Source organism: Coptis chinensis, chromosome 8 (genome assembly GCF_015680905.1).
Source record: "Coptis chinensis isolate HL-2020 chromosome 8, ASM1568090v1, whole genome shotgun sequence".
NCBI classification, from domain to species: domain Eukaryota; kingdom Viridiplantae; phylum Streptophyta; class Magnoliopsida; order Ranunculales; family Ranunculaceae; genus Coptis; species Coptis chinensis.
This window is the reverse complement of record NC_141463.1, coordinates 23,241,369-23,257,817: the sequence shown is the minus strand read 5'-3', so window position 1 is coordinate 23,257,817 and position 16,449 is coordinate 23,241,369. Positions and strand designations below refer to the sequence as shown.

General features: G+C 38.7%; 1 protein-coding gene and 1 long non-coding RNA gene across 3 annotated transcripts; both read right to left on the bottom strand.

Moving 5' to 3' along the window:
• Positions 1-306: 306 nt before the first annotated feature.
• LOC147480626 (uncharacterized) lies at positions 307-3,827 on the bottom strand. The gene is made up of 4 exons (XM_086576591.1): positions 3,752-3,827; positions 3,284-3,383; positions 802-1,010; positions 307-479 (listed from the first exon to the last, which is right to left on the bottom strand). Exons 2-4 carry the CDS (start codon positions 3,302-3,304, stop codon positions 398-400), a joined length of 312 nt encoding a protein of 103 aa, XP_086432717.1. The 5' UTR covers positions 3,305-3,383; positions 3,752-3,827; the 3' UTR covers positions 307-397.
• Positions 3,828-4,953: 1,126 nt separating this feature from the next.
• Positions 4,954-7,439, bottom strand: LOC147480625 (uncharacterized). 2 transcript variants are annotated; one of them, XR_015204075.1, is made up of 4 exons: positions 7,060-7,439; positions 6,812-6,974; positions 6,530-6,706; positions 4,954-5,484 (listed from the first exon to the last, which is right to left on the bottom strand). It is a non-coding gene; the product is annotated as an uncharacterized LOC147480625 (long non-coding RNA). The 2 variants fall into 2 exon arrangements; XR_015204074.1 differs by lacking the exon at positions 4,954-5,484 and having other exon boundaries at positions 6,310-6,706.
• Positions 7,440-16,449: the final 9,010 nt, after the last annotated feature.

Below are 16,449 nucleotides of genomic sequence, written 5' to 3'. Positions count from 1 at the left end.
GGTATAGTAGGGAAATATAATTCAGGTCAGCAGATCTCATTATATTTACTGATTACTTTATCTTAGTGGACATAGATATTCATTTGGTCTGTAGCTTGCCAATAGTGTACAGCAACCTACTCTCATCTTCACGTCACCAGCTAAGGAGTCTATTGAGGCGATTAACAAATATATTATAGAGATCTCTATATTTTATAGTAACGAAGTACTTTTGATTTTCTTAGTGTGACCCAGGCCACCTGCAATTCGATTCTAGCTATATTTGTAAGATGTGTCAGAAAACTAGGAGCAAAGTCACAAGGAGAATGACAGAGAACATCATCTACAACAACTAATACCATATTTTAAATTAGAGTACATCACTTATTCACTTGAACTTTAAAAAAAAACTGCAATCCTAATCTTTAGCTTGCTTGAGCTTATTGTTCCTGAGAAGATCTGCCTTCAGAAACGGTTTCAAAGCGTTGACAAAGGTATGCCTGCATATAAACAGTGACAAAGTATATTAGGTATCTTCCTGAAACTAAAGGAATATTTAGAACAGTTCAATATCATAATTTCATATTTTCTCTCATGTTATTGTCAGAAAAAATTCTTCCGAGTACGTGCATTAAAGGTAACTGACTGAATTTGTCTCCCAAATCCTTTGGTTCCTCTCAATGAAGAAAAAAGTTTCAGCCACTACTATGAGAAAAGAGATGCAGGAACACTAAAGCAAACAGACGTGTATATGGCAATACTTATAAATGCAACTACCCGTTTTAGGAAATTCAAAACAAGCTGGTCGTAGAAAGTTCATACCTGCCCTTGGTATTAGTTCCTTCGATACACCAGATGTGTATGGTTTCCACCGCAACAACGTGAGTTTGAACCAAAAATCTGACTATGTCTGTAAATAGATCCCTCAGTTCCGCAATCCCATAGCACTGGGTTTGAACAATATACAATAGTTCTAACTCCAAATTTCTTCTGTTGCAAAAAAAGCTGAGAACATTCTCCCATCTACTCACCTATAAAGAAATGTAATTCTTTGTAATTATGAGGAAAGAATCAAAGAAGTAGTGCATCGACTATATCGATGAAATGAAACCGAAGGCAAACCGAGGTGGAAGCCTTTCAAAGCGTAGAGCTTCCACCTGTTTCCATCAGTAAGTGAGTCCATCCATCCAATTTTCAAACTCAGTAAGGCACCAAGCAAAGGGCTCAGAATCCCACAATGACCATAGGAATGGACCATTGCCACTTCTATTGGCGAAAAACTAAATAAGGTTCTCAACCAATACGGATCAGGTTTCGGCTCATTCTCATTAAGAATTTGCTTCCTAGTCCCTTTTTTACTTTTTCTTCAAGGGACAGAAGTACTTAATAATCTTTTCTTCCATCCAATTTCAAACTCAGTAAGGCACCAAGCAAAGGGCTCAGAATCCCACAATGACCATAGGAATGAACCATTGCCGCTTCTATTGGCGAAAAACTAAATAAGGTTCTCAACCAATACGGATCAGGTTTCGGCTCATTCTCATTAAGAATTTGCTTCCTAGTCCCTTTTAATCCCACAATGACCATAGAAATGGACCATTGCCGCTTCTATTGGCGAAAAACTAAATAAGGTTCTCAACCAATACGGTTAAGGCTTCGGCTTGAATTTGCTTCCTAGTCCCTTTTTTTCTTTTTCTTCTTCTTTTTCATCGTCCTAGGTTCCTCTTTCTCCTTTTTCTCTTGATTCCTAACAGGAGTACTAAGAGCTGATTTGATCAACCCAAACACATTTTTATCCCTGACACCCTTATCCAAACAAGAGCTGATTTGAGCAACCCCAAAACCTTTGTATCCCTTACACCCTAGCTTCTCCAAACAACCCATCAACATATCTACTCTAACATTCTCAATCCAAACCTGGGAAATGCATCAACCACCACTATATCTCACCAATGGTAAGAGAAGTTAACAACCAGGGTAAAGGGGGGACCAATTTGTGCCGAATAAACAAGTAGGGGGTAAAGGGGGACCCAAGAACGAAACAAAAAAGTAAAAGCCAGTTGAGTACCTTTTTGCGAGCAGAGGGTGGGTTGCGAGACAAGAAAACATCCAATGTGGAAAGGGCAACCTGTTAACAATAATTAAGTAGTAAAAGTTGTTGAGATGAGAAGTGAGTGGAGTTGAGATGAGAAAATTGGGAACTTATGAAGTCAAACAACGAGAAATGAAAAAAAAAACACGGTACGTACCTGTATCGAATTGAGTGAGAGGAGATATCAAGTGAGGAGAAAGAGAAGAGGGCGCGAGTTCCTAACGCGAGAGAAAGAGAAAGAGACTAGCGCGAGAGAAGAGTGAGGAGAAATCCATTTGTGCGAAACGAGAATGAGGGCAGACAAAACCAACCAAAATACTTTTTGGGCCACTTTGCCCCCCCTCGTCGTTTAGAACGTTAAGCTACGCTCACTTGATGAAGCTCATCACTCCAAGCCCACCAACCTGGAACAAGCGACTGCACATACTATGTTACCCATGCTAATCACTAATACAGTGGGATATAGAATGTCCCACAATTTTTACCACACAAAACCAAAAACTAAACGATTTTAATCTTACAATTTAAACAGCCCTTATTGGTTTCCTTAAAAAATTTAAATCAATCCTACTTAAAAAAAAATTGAATATTACTTACTCCTACAAGGAGAATCATTCAACTCAATTAGCTTGTCATTACAAAACCTTGAACTCAATTAGATAATTAGCTTCACAATTTGTTCATCTCATTCTACAGTCGGAATCCTTGGGATACACCCATATGTCGTACAGACAAGTAAGTTGAGTGATTTAAACTGTCGAGTCACCCTAATTACAATATTCATCATCTCCAGAGGACATTACGCCGACTTTAAAGACCTCACATACTTGAACTGATCTAACAGTTCTGTTCTGCAATTCGACTTTGTGTTCAGTATGCATGTCAGTTTCTTTGATTTTCACATACTTCGTTACAGAATATATATACTAGAGATGTATATACCAATCACAAAATATATAAATTTATATCAATCTCACAATTCAAGATTTGTATAACATATCTTACACCTCTACCTTCTAAGATACACCAAATTATTTGACAAGATAGCTATGGATTTTGCCACAGAAACCATGGTTTAATCTTGTTGTATGCAGTAACGTCCACTAACCAACTGTGTGTCTGATATACCAAAAATCTAGTAGCAGACCTTTACCATGTTACAACTTACAACTACAGAAGCTATAATAAGAAATCTGATCAATAGAGCTTTACCTGCTGTATTACCATCGGCATTAGCCCCAAAAACAAGTTCTCACATTCAGTTTCCAGTTTCAGTTTAACTTTATTGATATATATGACTTGACAGACATCCCTGTCACCATAAGAAAGAGAATAAAAGTCAAAAAGGAATAATTGCTAAAAAAGAAAGGCAACAATGCCACACATTTTTTGAAGAGCTTAGCAAACCTTTTTTTAAGGGAGAGAGCTCAGCGTCCTACAGGTAAGTGTTGTACAAAAAAGTCCAACTAAATTCTGTCACGTATTTCTCTATCTTCTTCTACTTTGTCTCATTTATCACACAACAAAGGACTAGTATCTGCAATCCTCTATTTCATATTTTCATGAAGCTGTATAATATAACCTATATATGGGAAGAAGAAGAAAAGATAAAGAACTTGAATCATTGAATAGAGGACGGAAAACAACTGAAAGATAGGCAGTTAAACTAAACCTGCATACCTAGGGCTGCCAATCACCGCTACCTTCAGATCGAAGCATGTTTGTACAGTAAAAGTTCCAACTGGAGGCACCAGTATTAAGCAAGAACAGGCGGATTATCGAATTTTACACAAACCCCTCCACCACTTTCTCAATTTACTAATTTCCAGAAAAAACAAAAACTGATAACAAAATTGAAGTCCATTAAAATGCCAGAACTAAACCAGTTCAGCCTCCAGAAAAATGATTTTCTCGCCCGTACTCTATTTTCATCTTTCATCCAGCTTCAATGCACTGAAGCTATGGATCTTCATTTTCTGTATGACCTTCAAAACTGTGTAGCAGTAACCTCACCTACCTTCTGAAGGAACACATGTCTCATCACATCTTTTCAAAATTGTAGGTCAACATGCTACAAGCTTACCCATTTACCACCAGAGGGCCACAAAGAATATGATACATAACTTGCAATTAATCTCTTTTTTGTACAACTAACTATACAGAAAGGAACTAAGTCAGTGAAACCAGTCCCTTTTCAGAAGTATCATACAGTGGGAACTGATAAACCTCCACCCCTGCTCCTTCCTTCAGATCCTCCATTACAGTCTGCTTCCCAAGGAAGTAAACCAGAAAAACAAAAGATATTCACAGTGTTGACAATATCTCTGTTAACTCCGAGGTGGATCGACGCTTAACTCCCAACTTTTCAAGATTCTTCATATTACATTTTAATAGAAAGAGCAAAGGTGGATTCAAACAATGGGAAGCACCAACCTTTGCATGCTTTAACAAAGTGTTCATGGGATAAGCTGGTGGAGAAATGTGGGATGTTCCATCTGCATTTTCCTGATTCTCACTTGGTGGAAGTTTCACGTGTCCTCCACTTTTCCAATCGTTAGAGAGACCATTCAGTTTGTGCTCGTGCAACTTGTCACTAGCCAAACTCTGTCTTCTGAGCTTCAGGCATATAATCAAGAGGATTCAAAGGCATGCAGTCAATATCCTACATTGGAAAAAATTAATTCCCATAAATCACTCTGTTCTACCTGAAAATTATATTTGCATATTAAAGATAATTTTCTCCTCTTTTCTAATAGCTAAAATGGGTTCACTGATGAAAAGGTGAGTTATATCAATATCCAAAAGACAAAAGAGGGAGATCCTCCCAACCTTTTGCTTCCTTAGCAAAGCACCAAGGAAAACAAAAGAGAATCTGGGTTAGAAATTAAGACTACCAAGCAAGTACAGCAGAGATAGTGATGACAGGAGTTACTGAGCCGTGACTAATATCAGGAGGTGACATCTTGCAAACAGAAAATAATAACACTTCATTATTACATAGACCTACTTTTAGCTTCTAGTACATAAGATATTTTAGATTTTCAACATTGGCACTACATTTCCAAGTTGGAGCAGAAAAACTTAGATTATCTCTTTAATGTCATTGACTCATCTCCATCATGTAGCACCACTTTCATTTTCCATCCTACCACCTCGAAGGGGACCAACAACAACTACAAAACCAAATTTCACTAAATTAAAACAGTCATGCTACAAAAGCTGTCCCTATCAATAATTAAATCCCCATTACCCTCAATGAGTATATATCTCCATATCTCTCCGTACATGTGTCAAGTTTCATGTACCTAGAAATGTTCCCCTGAAAAATCTTGATTTTCGGATCTTTCATCCAGAATGTGGCAAAGGCCTAACTACCATGTAAATTTGTTGTCCGGTATCTTGGCTTCTGCTTTCTGCTATTGTCAGGAATTTAGGATCAGAATTACATCACATGGCATATATGACATGACAATGTGCTACGATCTAGGTTCCCGACATATCTTTCCAAGTTGATTATATAATCATACTCATATTTCTCAATAATTTGTATATATACCCGAATCAAATTGATATAGGATGAGATACATATACAGTACTAAAACAAGGTAAGCAAATGATCAAAGGACAGAACTCCTGACCATTCTAAAACACTTCTAAACCAAGTTACAAGCTGATGAACTTCATAACTCTTGGAAATAATAAACTATGGGAAGGTCTTCTTTGACGGGACTTCTAAGGTAATAGTGCAATACTTTTATAAAATTCTCTTTCGTTCTTGTGATGCCAACCCACAAACATAATCTTAATATATCACGGATAGAACTTACTTTAGTAATACTCCCTGATAAATTACTACCCTTCTATTTATCAGCAAGACAAGAAAAGACATGAATAATATGCAAAAGCGGTGAGGGACAGCATCAAATCATCAGTAGGATATCAAATACACCATAACATATACATTGTCTCATATCTACAGGTATTTTAAACAGCATCAAATCATAAGTAGGATATCAAATAATCCATTTTATTCATATAATAGAATTAACAGACTAAAGCATAAGCCCAAATTGCAAAGTGCTGATTAACCAAATATCACATATAGCTTTAATAGTACTCAGGGATGATCATTAAGAATATTTGCCATATCTACCAACTCCCTTCTTAGGGTAAACTGAACTAGAACTGGACAGATACTAGACGCTGATATCAGTACAGCGTAAATGGAGCCGCAAAACTTGTTAAAATTACTTTCTCATTAGGTTGATAAAGAGCATATTGACCAAGTCCAAAAAGCTATGCAACCAATGATAATAAATAACAAACATATTCCCATGACAAGTTCTGACCCTAGTTCAGGTCTGTCAAATTGAACCCGGCACTTGTTACGATAAACTGTTAGTACTTTCCTGTCATGTAATTCTCTTGTCTTTGGATGCAAAGCAATAACATAATTACCGACTATTGGAGGTTGAGCAAGATCTGCTGGAAGTTCATCCTTTTTCGAAGAGCGTAGGTCAGTGTAATGTGTTCTGACAGATTCACGATACTGCTCTAGTTTCTCCTTTTCTTCATGTAGAAACAGTTGGGATAACCTCCGAGGTTTACCAAGAGAGATGCAACAACATACACGCGCTATATATTAAAAATCATAACAGAATCAACTACAACCATAAGTCCATAACCAAAATAAGCTTAAGCTTAGTCAAAGATATTAAATAATGATTCAAAAGACACTACCTCCTTACGTGTCAACCTCGGAATATGGCCGAAGCCAACATGATTTAAGTACTCGACAAAACTCCCTCTTAGCGAACCACGGATAATCTATAGCACTGTAGAACCACTCGAAAGCACACCATCTGCGTAAAATTTGAGATGAAAGACATCTCGAAAGTTTTTCCTGCATTTAAAATTGCGTGGATATAATTTAAGATACTCCACGATAAATAATTTCTGTATGTGTGAAGAAACACATATAATCTAACCTTGAGATCAAGTGCTCTGTTATGAAGTGATTGAGAAAAGTTATTAGGTCGATCATTTCCAATATTCTCGGGAGATTTCAATTCAAACCGCATCAATGCTTTCTTACGCCTACTCCTGAGTCTGGTTGGGAGACTAACTTGGTTTGCGCTGGAAACTTGTACATTTGATACAGCTGAACTAGCTACTAGTTCCTAGTCTGAGTGAATTAGTATTTGAAGAAGATCTTTCTAGAGGTTATTCTAGAATGTACTAATCTACCATTCTAGAGTAATATTATATTTTTATTTCTCAAGTACAAAATGGTTTGTTATAAGTAATCTATTTATTGGTTACGTGCTTTTCTACTGGGCATAGTTGTTTTGCTCATCCTACATTAACATTTCAGACGAACCAGTTGCGGAAGAGACTTTCCCTACCACTAGTGATGATGGTTATGGGGATTTGGGTGGTTTTCCCTATGCTTGACGAGGGACAGAGTCAAGTTATTTTGTTGTATAGGGTGAATCTATCTTAATTTGTTGTATAAGAGAGGGTATAGTTCATTTTGGTTGTATAGAGGGAGCTCAGTTCATTTTGATGTAATACTCGATGTAATTGAGTAGCAGTTACCCTTAAACATTTTGTGGACATGTATATATACATCACTGTTGTGTATAAGGTTGGTTTAATATAGATATGGTTGTTGGAAAAATGTAGGATATGAGCTACAGGTTATGACAGGTTTTAAGTATACGAAACGTTGATTAAACAAAGGAAACTCTGCCAAAATTTCAATAGAATTGTGATAGTGACTGCCTCGAGATTCATCTCCACGTCCTCGGGATGTGTGATGGGTTTCGGGGCGTGACACACAACCACCATGGAAGCACAACTACAAGCTCTGGTAGATCAAGTCAAGTTCCTCCACGAATCATTCACCACGCTCCAGCAAAAGAACTAAGCTATGCGCGGGCAAACCATTTCCAACACCAACAACGTGACTCCAGACGCCATCGACAACAACGCAGTCACAAACCTCACTACAACCACTAATCAACGTCTTGACGATCTCACCCAACGACTGGACAAAACAGGCGAAAAAGCCAACACAGGCTAGCCACAACCATCTCCGAACTGGGGCTAGTCATTGCCATCTAAACATGTTCAATTCAGTTATCACGCTCTATGCACCTCCAGACTTACTACCGTTAGTTTGTACTCACTCTTTGGTGTTAGCACAAATTTTTTGTGTCAATCAAGCTCCAAAATCGGGGCTAGCTACCATGCCAATTCAAGACTAACTATCAACTATAGTGACGCCCCCAAAAGGCTAGCTTTCAACAAATCAGCTTTACGACGCCCTGCTAAGGATCAAGTTCGAACTACGCACTACGATGTCAGATTGCAATCAAGGACGCTCAACGGGAAACAACCATAGTGACGCCCCCAAAAGGCTAGCTATCAATATAGTGACGCCCCCAAAAGGCTAGGTCATAGTGACGCCCCCAAAAGGCTAGCTATTAACTATAGTGACGCCCCCAAAAGGCTAACTATCAACAAAAACGCCCCCAAAAGGCTAGCTATCAACCATAGTGACGCCCCCAAAAGGCTAACTATCAACAAAAACGCCCCCAAAAGGCGTACAAATCAACTTAACACCAACGCCAGGTTTAAGCTTGATTCAACTGTAATTACCACTCAAAGGCTAATTATCAGTCAAATCCAATCCACGAATTACGATCTACGCACTACGAGCTACGACATATGATTTACGATCTACGCACCACGAGCTACGATCTGTACACTACGACGTACAACCTACCACATTAACTCATAACAAAGCTCTAAACAACAAGCGACATCCAGCCTACAAAAACAGAAAATATTTTTGCAACAATCTCCATTTTTCAACCAAGTAAGACACGCGGTCTCATTTATTATCTTTCTTTACACCACTTTTCTACAAACAGTAATATAAAGAAAGGGGGTTGTGTCAGTACCCTCCACTCTCAATCACTCGTGGCAGACCACGTGTCCAGATTCCAATCACAGGTCGGCACCACGACCTACAAGCACTACGCTCTAAGGTCAGGGAAATGTAACGCTGCGTGCTACAGTCAACAACAACATTAATGAGAGACTTTACTCAGAATAGCTCCGGTCTTTACTTCATAACAGACGCATCTAGAAAGGGAGGAGATAGCTTGACGCCTATAAAAGGGAAGTTCCATCTTCTCCACAAGAGGTTGAATCTTCAATCTCTAAGAACTACTGGTTGACTTGATTCGAAGTCTAACCAAAGACTTGATCGTGAGGGCAACTCTTCTCCAAAGGAAGAGTGCAGCCACTTCTCCATCAAACTCGATCTCAGGTTGAAGGTGCGGTATAAATCCATACCTAAACACATGGTAATCACGCTTACCATAAGATGGGAAACTATGTCTAGACTACAAACAATGTTCTAGTTCGGATCTATAGCGACCGATGAACATTCCTCGCCTTAACTATTATTTCTCATGATTATGAGATTAATCAAAGAAGTTAGTATACCGCAATTGCAACAACATATGTAGCAACTTGTCTCATGTAGAGGCATTAGATAATCTCTAGTCGACCTCCTTATATCAGCCGCCAACTCCAAAATGCCTATTTCTCAAAAAGAAGGGCTTAGCCTTTAGAGAGCGAGGATTGGGCTTAACTTAAATCGTAATACCTTTCGCTTCTTCTGTCGGGCTAATTCAACAATGTCAGCTATTGCCCTTGGGCTTGGGCTAGGAACCGAGAACGGAGAAGATCTAAAAAGAATTAGCTTCGGGTTCAAAAAAAAAAAAAAAAAAAAAAAAAAAAAAAAAAAAAAAAGTTGTTCATTTGACCTTACACTCTTGATGGTTGAAAGTTCACACGACATGCTCACATGATTAGTAATAGTACACGAGGTTACGAGCTATTTTGGATCTCATGCACGTGCATGATCAGTGCCTTCATTGGCCTATGCTTTGCTATTAATACTTTTGTCATTTACAAGTATCACTTTTGTTAGTTAAGATTTGGACCATTTTAATTTGCAATTATTTCTCATGGCATCATTGCTATTAATACTTACAATGAAGCTTTACCGAAACCGTTGCCATCAAATCTCACTATATTTAGTTTTGGTTTTACACGCAACCATACATGCCTTACGTTGCTACTTTTGTTCGTTGCAATATTTTGTTGTGCTTAACGTAGTGTTCCGTGTAGTATCGTAAACTCTAGTTCTGCAAATAGCATTCTAACTATTAATCGGAGAAAATTTCATCGCGGCGCTTTGTCGACCTCGACAAATACTTGGTCTACCTCGCCAAGTATTCATTGTTCTTTGATCAATCTTAATGGTCATACATATCCTATTTGCTTTGCATGACGAGTCAACTCCGTTAAGAAGCCAATAAATTTGACTGGCTTCACTAATTCTTATTATATTCCAATTTAGCATTCTCAATCGTATGGCATCCATCTTCTACACCCAGTTGGGAGTCTACCATTTTTGGTGCAGGAATAAGAATGAGCATGCTATTTCATGACTACGACAACGCTACCGTTGTACCGGTTCAATTTTTACATAATGCGATATTGTAGATCTCACAAATTTGAGACTACGACTAGTTCTAAGAATCACTATCTACCAATTGATCCGGTCAATTCTCCGCCCAGTAGCGACCTCACAATTCTAGTCTACTATTGTTGTTTCATGGTGTAGCTCAATCTATTACAGATCGATATGTTGGAGGTCGCCGCCGGTCACATTATCAACCCATGTCGGTCTCGAACTTTAAATTGAGGCCAACAAAAGCGTGGATCGACCTCGCCCACTTCGAGATGGCGTTGGTCGACCGACATGGGCTACCACTCATCCAAATTTGAGTCTCTTTTGAGCTTGAAGTTTTTTGAAAAGGTCGTCTTACAACAAGAACGAGGGGCTAGCTACACGCTGAACTGGGGCTCACAATAGACATACACGCAATTCGATCTAGTGAAGGTCAATCAAGCTCCAATGCACACTGGGGGCTAGCCACAACCATCTCCGGTCTGGGGCTCATTATTGCCATCTAAACATGTTCAATTATGTTATTATACTCTATGCATCTCCAAAATTACTATTGTTAGTTAGTACTAACTCTTTGGTGCTAGGTCGCATTTTTTACAGGTCAATCAAGCTCCAAAACTGGGGCTAACTATAGTCACGCCAATTCAAAGCTAGCTATTAACTACATCTCCAAAACAGAACACTCACTCGAACTCGAACGCTCCATAGAGCTAAAACGTTCTCTACAGCAAAACGCTCACTCGAGCTCACATGCTACTTAGCCTTAACACTTCTCGCTAGTTGGAGACCTATATTTCTAGGGTCAACTAAGTACAGAACGCTCTCTAGGAGCAAACCATTCAAACGAACTCAAACGCTCAGCTCTCCAAAGCTCAAACCTTTTGAATGACTAAACGCTCACTCGAGCTCAGGGCTACATAGCTTAACACCTCTCACTAGTTGAGGACTTACATTTCTATGATCAACTAAGTACATAACGCTCTCTAAGAGCACTAGGCTCCCATGGGCCATATCACTCACTTGAGCAAAATGCTCACTCGAGCATAACGCTTACATAAGCGCTAAAAGGTCCCTTGATCTATTGGGCGTAACGGCTTTACATAAGCTTAAATGGTCCTCGACCTACGCTCATTTGAGCAGAACGCTTACTTAAGCACTAAGGGTCCCTATACCTACGCTCACTAGAACAGCACGCTCACACGAACTCCAACACGCCCTAGAGCAGAATGCTCTTTTGAGCTACAATCTTCTCACTAATTAATGACCTATACCTCTAGGATCAATTCAGTGCATAAATCATAACGCCTTCGAGCTACAATCTTCTCACTAATTGAGGGCCTACGCTTCTAGGATTAACTGTGATCTCCAAATCGAACACTCACCGGAGCAACACGCCTCGAACTCAAACGCTCCCTAGAGCTAAAATGTTCTATACAACAAAACGCTCACTCGAGCTCAAGGGCTACATAGCTTAAACATTTACACATCTAGGATCAATTCAATACTGGTCAAAGCAGCATCACTTGCATCTTCAATCATTACGTGCCCTGCATGCTTCCCACGTGTGGAATTAATCTTTCATCAGATCGTCCTACAGAATAGGAACGATCTAATGAGAGGGGGTTGTGTGAGGGACTAATATACACAACCAATGTATATTATACACGTGTCCAGCACAACTCATCATAGAATCATACCAAGACCTCACCGGTCGATTATACCAAGACCTCGGCCAGTCGCCATGATCAAGACCTCGGCCAGTCGCCATGGTCAAGACCGCCAGTCGCCATGGTTAAGACCTCGGCCAGTCTCATAATGCTCGAAAGATGGAAAGGCAATCGTTACAAAGAATTTCAGAATAAAGAACCATGCACTCATTTATCCTCCATTCAATCTCATTCAAGTCTCACATTAAATGAGATTGACCATAGGTCATGTGCTATAAATCACGCGAGGAACTACCAAAGAAAGGGGTTCCATGCTCACATTCTCTCCATCCCCAACTCAATCGCCGGATGAACTACGCCATGACTTGATTCCAGTTCACCGGATAACCGGATAATGAGTCGCTCGATTATTCAAATTCACCATAACATCACCAAACCAACATCTTCCCCTCTTCCTAGAGTTGTAAGGTTGTGACCAAAACACACATTTACACCCACCTATAGGAGAAATCATTATGTCATTAATTTTGTTCCCAAATTGCCCTTATCCCATTTGTCCTTTACAAATCACATATGATATTTCAAAAATTTAAAAATTGAAATTAAAACTAGAAATTTGATATATTTTGAAATTAAAATTCGGAATATGTTATAAAATACATGGGTCTATATGGATACCCACCATTAAGCCCATACGGAACACCTCCTCATATGTTTTCTGCATCTATTTTTGTAATCCTTGTATCTTTGAAATGAGGTTATCTACTTATATATAAAAATAACCTCCTCGCTACACACTTCTATAAATAAGATTTATTTCTCTCATTCTCTTCATTATTCATCTACTTTAGTTAGTGTAACGCCCGTATTTTAAAATACGTATTTAGTTATTAATTAATTAATTTAATTATTTATATAAAATCTGTTAGATTGGATTTGGGATACGCTGCCCGATTTACGGGCCCGTTAAATGTTGAGAACTTGGGTTTGAACCAAGTATATAATCACATCGTTTCTGAGAATAGGGTTTTAAGATAATAAAATAAATGAAAATGGAGGCTAGAAACTTGTTTTGCTCGAAATAATTGGAGCTGACGGGTCGGACTAGGAGGGATTCGTCGGGTTTTAATACAGGTGAGTAAAGTTAACTCTCACCACTACTAGAACTATGATTTTCGTCTGTTTAGAATTTACGAATTGTCTGTCCATATAAACTGTTATATAAACTGTTTTTGTGAGTAGTTTAGTTTTCTTCTTTTTCTCGTCTATAGTATATAGTGTCTATACGGAGATAACAGTTTTACTAGAGTACAAGGTTTCTGTTAAAGTTTTCTGCTCTTCATCGTCTGCGATCATTCCGCTGGTTACTGTTAGTCCGGTTAGCTTATTGGGCTGTTGAAGCCCTTCCTTAAAACTGTTGGAACGGTTCAAGTTGTGGAGCTTCGTTAATGGGGTCGCGAGCCTGTTCCAGCAAGTTGCGGGAACTGTTAGTGTTGTGGTTATTGGTTGATGGAGGTCGGGGGTTAAGTATTGGAGGTTGGTTGTCGGTGATGGGATGAGCTGTTCAAGGTCTGTAGAAGGTCGCTAATGGCGGCCAGAGAATCGCCCAGCCATGAACGAAATCCTATTGAATTGTTTGAACTATTTTGGTTATTGGTTGTGGAGGGTTGATGGGGGCTGTCAAAGCTCGGAGAGAAGCCATTAATGGCGGCGGGAATGATTTCCAGATCTAGTTTGGTGAAGTTTGGATTCTAGGATTTGAAGTTTTTGCCTTAATTAAAGTGGTAGGGGTTTGCGCAGGGGGTTAAAACCGCTTGGTTGAATTGGGTGGTCGATTGGAATTTTGTGGTGGCCGGTTTTGGTGGAGGAGGAGGAGAATTGGGGAAGAAGATGACACTGTTGCTGTGTCTGGGCTTGGGCCTGGGTCGGTTTCTCTTGGGTTTAGGTTTGTTGGTTGGGCCAAAAACCTTATTTTGTTTGGGCCTTTTCTAATTGGTTTTCTTTGGGCCGAACCAAATTAAGTTTTGGACCAATTTGGTTTAGTTCAATGGGCCGGTTTATTTGGTTTAGTTTGGGCCCAGTTTAGGTTAAGTTGTGGGCCAGTTCAGTTCAAGTTTTTGGGCCTAAACACTAGTTAGTTATTGGGCCGGATTAATCTTTTGTTTCGGACCAGTTTAGGTTAAGTTGTTTGGGCTAAAACTAATTGTTTTTCTTTGGACCAGTTTCAAGTTAGTTTTGGGGCGGTTCATATAACTTAAAATAGATCTAATCGGCCTTTAAATGTTCGACTTTCGGGTTCTAAGGTTTGGGGCGCGGGCCAGGTCCACGAACCATGACCTTTAGCCACGAGCCACGACATCGACTTTACCGAACCGCGGGCATGACTCGAACCTGTCCGAATACGTGGAAACAATTGTTTACTATGACCATGACATGTTGACTTTGACCGTTGACCATCGACGGTTGACTTTGAATGTTGACTTTGACTGGCTGACGTTGTTGACTTTGACCATTGATCATTGACTTTGACCTTTTTGACCGTTGACTATGAAATGTTGACTTTTTCCGTTTTTCACATATTTGATTTTATGGACAAACGTAGTAATAAAATATTATCGATATTGAATAACCTTGTTTGTCATTATCTAATTAAAATTTGACGTAAGTAGTGTGTAAAAGATATTAATATTGGCACGACGAACTGTAGGGGAATTCGATAATAAGAATTTGATATATATGTTTTATGAAGATTAAATTATATACCTGGACTTAGATTCATTTAACTTTGATTGTGAATCATTGACTGTTTTAATTATACTCACGCTTTATGTTGTATATTGTATGGACAAATCCAATGCTAAAATCTTTGTGAAAAGCTGCATAATCGGTTAGTCATTATCTAAGAAAAGATTTGACATTGATGTTGTGTATTTTGACACGTGACGAGATATAAACTTTAGGAGATATAACATTCCTAAAACGCTATAAAAATGTATGTAATCGTTTGAAAGAATCGTGACATTATATAAGATGTTAGGATATATATATATATATATATATATATATATATATATATATATATATTTAAATGCAATAGTTTTGGAGAAATAAATCATAAACGCCCATTATTATATATGTGAGATGCTTCTATGAGGTAGTATAGTATTGGTGAATATTTTCCCACCTGATTGTGGCGTAGTCTGATAATATATTGGCACGTGAAAGAATGAAAGTGGTTATGAGATATAATTGAGATATTTCTAAATATTGTGGCTTAGATAATAAGGTATTTGACCGCGCGCTGATATAGTGGAAATTTTATGAGTCATAAATATATGACACTTGAATAAATTACGAACGAAAATCCACAGAACCCAGCACCACAACTCGTGTGTTTTGCTCTTCCGGCGCTTCAAAATCGAATGGCCTTCGGGCGTAAGTAATGTGATTGGCCCTTATGACGCTTCAAGAAATTTGAATGGCCCTTCCGGGCGTAAATTTAATAATGGCTTGATTATTCCGTTAAGCAAAATAGAACGAGACGCCTTTTTTTATGCCGAATAGTGGCGATTTTTACATAATGGCTTCCGTGTGAGGGTTACCCGGTGTCGCATCTCGCCGGGGGTGGTTACGTCTGAGGAGTGGTTCATTATGTAAGGGGAGACATGTGGATGTACATGTTCGCGTTGGGTAGCGATTGTGGTAGCCAGGGAAAACTAGGTAAGACATAGATACGACGTGATTTTAGGGACACGCAAAAAAAGCCTTAATTAATATAATTATGGTAATAGGCCACTAAAAAATAAATATTTTGTGAGTGTCTAAGAAGTTGGGCTGCGAGTTTTCCTTTCCTACAAAGCATTGTAACTAAACTTGATCAAAGTTGTTGCAAAACGCTATAGACCATACACGATTATAAACATAAAAGTAACCAAAATGGGAATTCATAGTAACTACTTACTCCGAAGTGTGAAAGTTGTCAGGAGTAACTAACACAAAAACAAAGGAACAAATCAACACAGGGGAATATGAGTGCAACTGCGAGGATGTTAAAATTACCAACACAACTCCTCTTCTCAGCATTAGGAATCATGTTACCCATTTCTTATTTCATAGAACCTAAATCATTATAATTTGTTTAGCAGACGTTGAAATAA

What these genes read in the sequence shown, in the direction of transcription:
- LOC147480626 (XM_086576591.1), bottom strand. Translation starts at nt 3,304, where the DNA reads ATGCCGATGGTAATACAGCAG. An exon ending in TGCCGATGGTAATACAGCAG is followed by an intron (nt 1,011 to 3,283) that starts GTAAAGCTCTAT and finishes ATTTCTTTATAG; the next exon opens with GTGAGTAGATGGGAGAATGT. An exon ending in GGAACTAATACCAAGGGCAG is followed by an intron (nt 480 to 801) that starts GTATGAACTTTC and finishes GTTTATATGCAG; the next exon opens with GCATACCTTTGTCAACGCTT.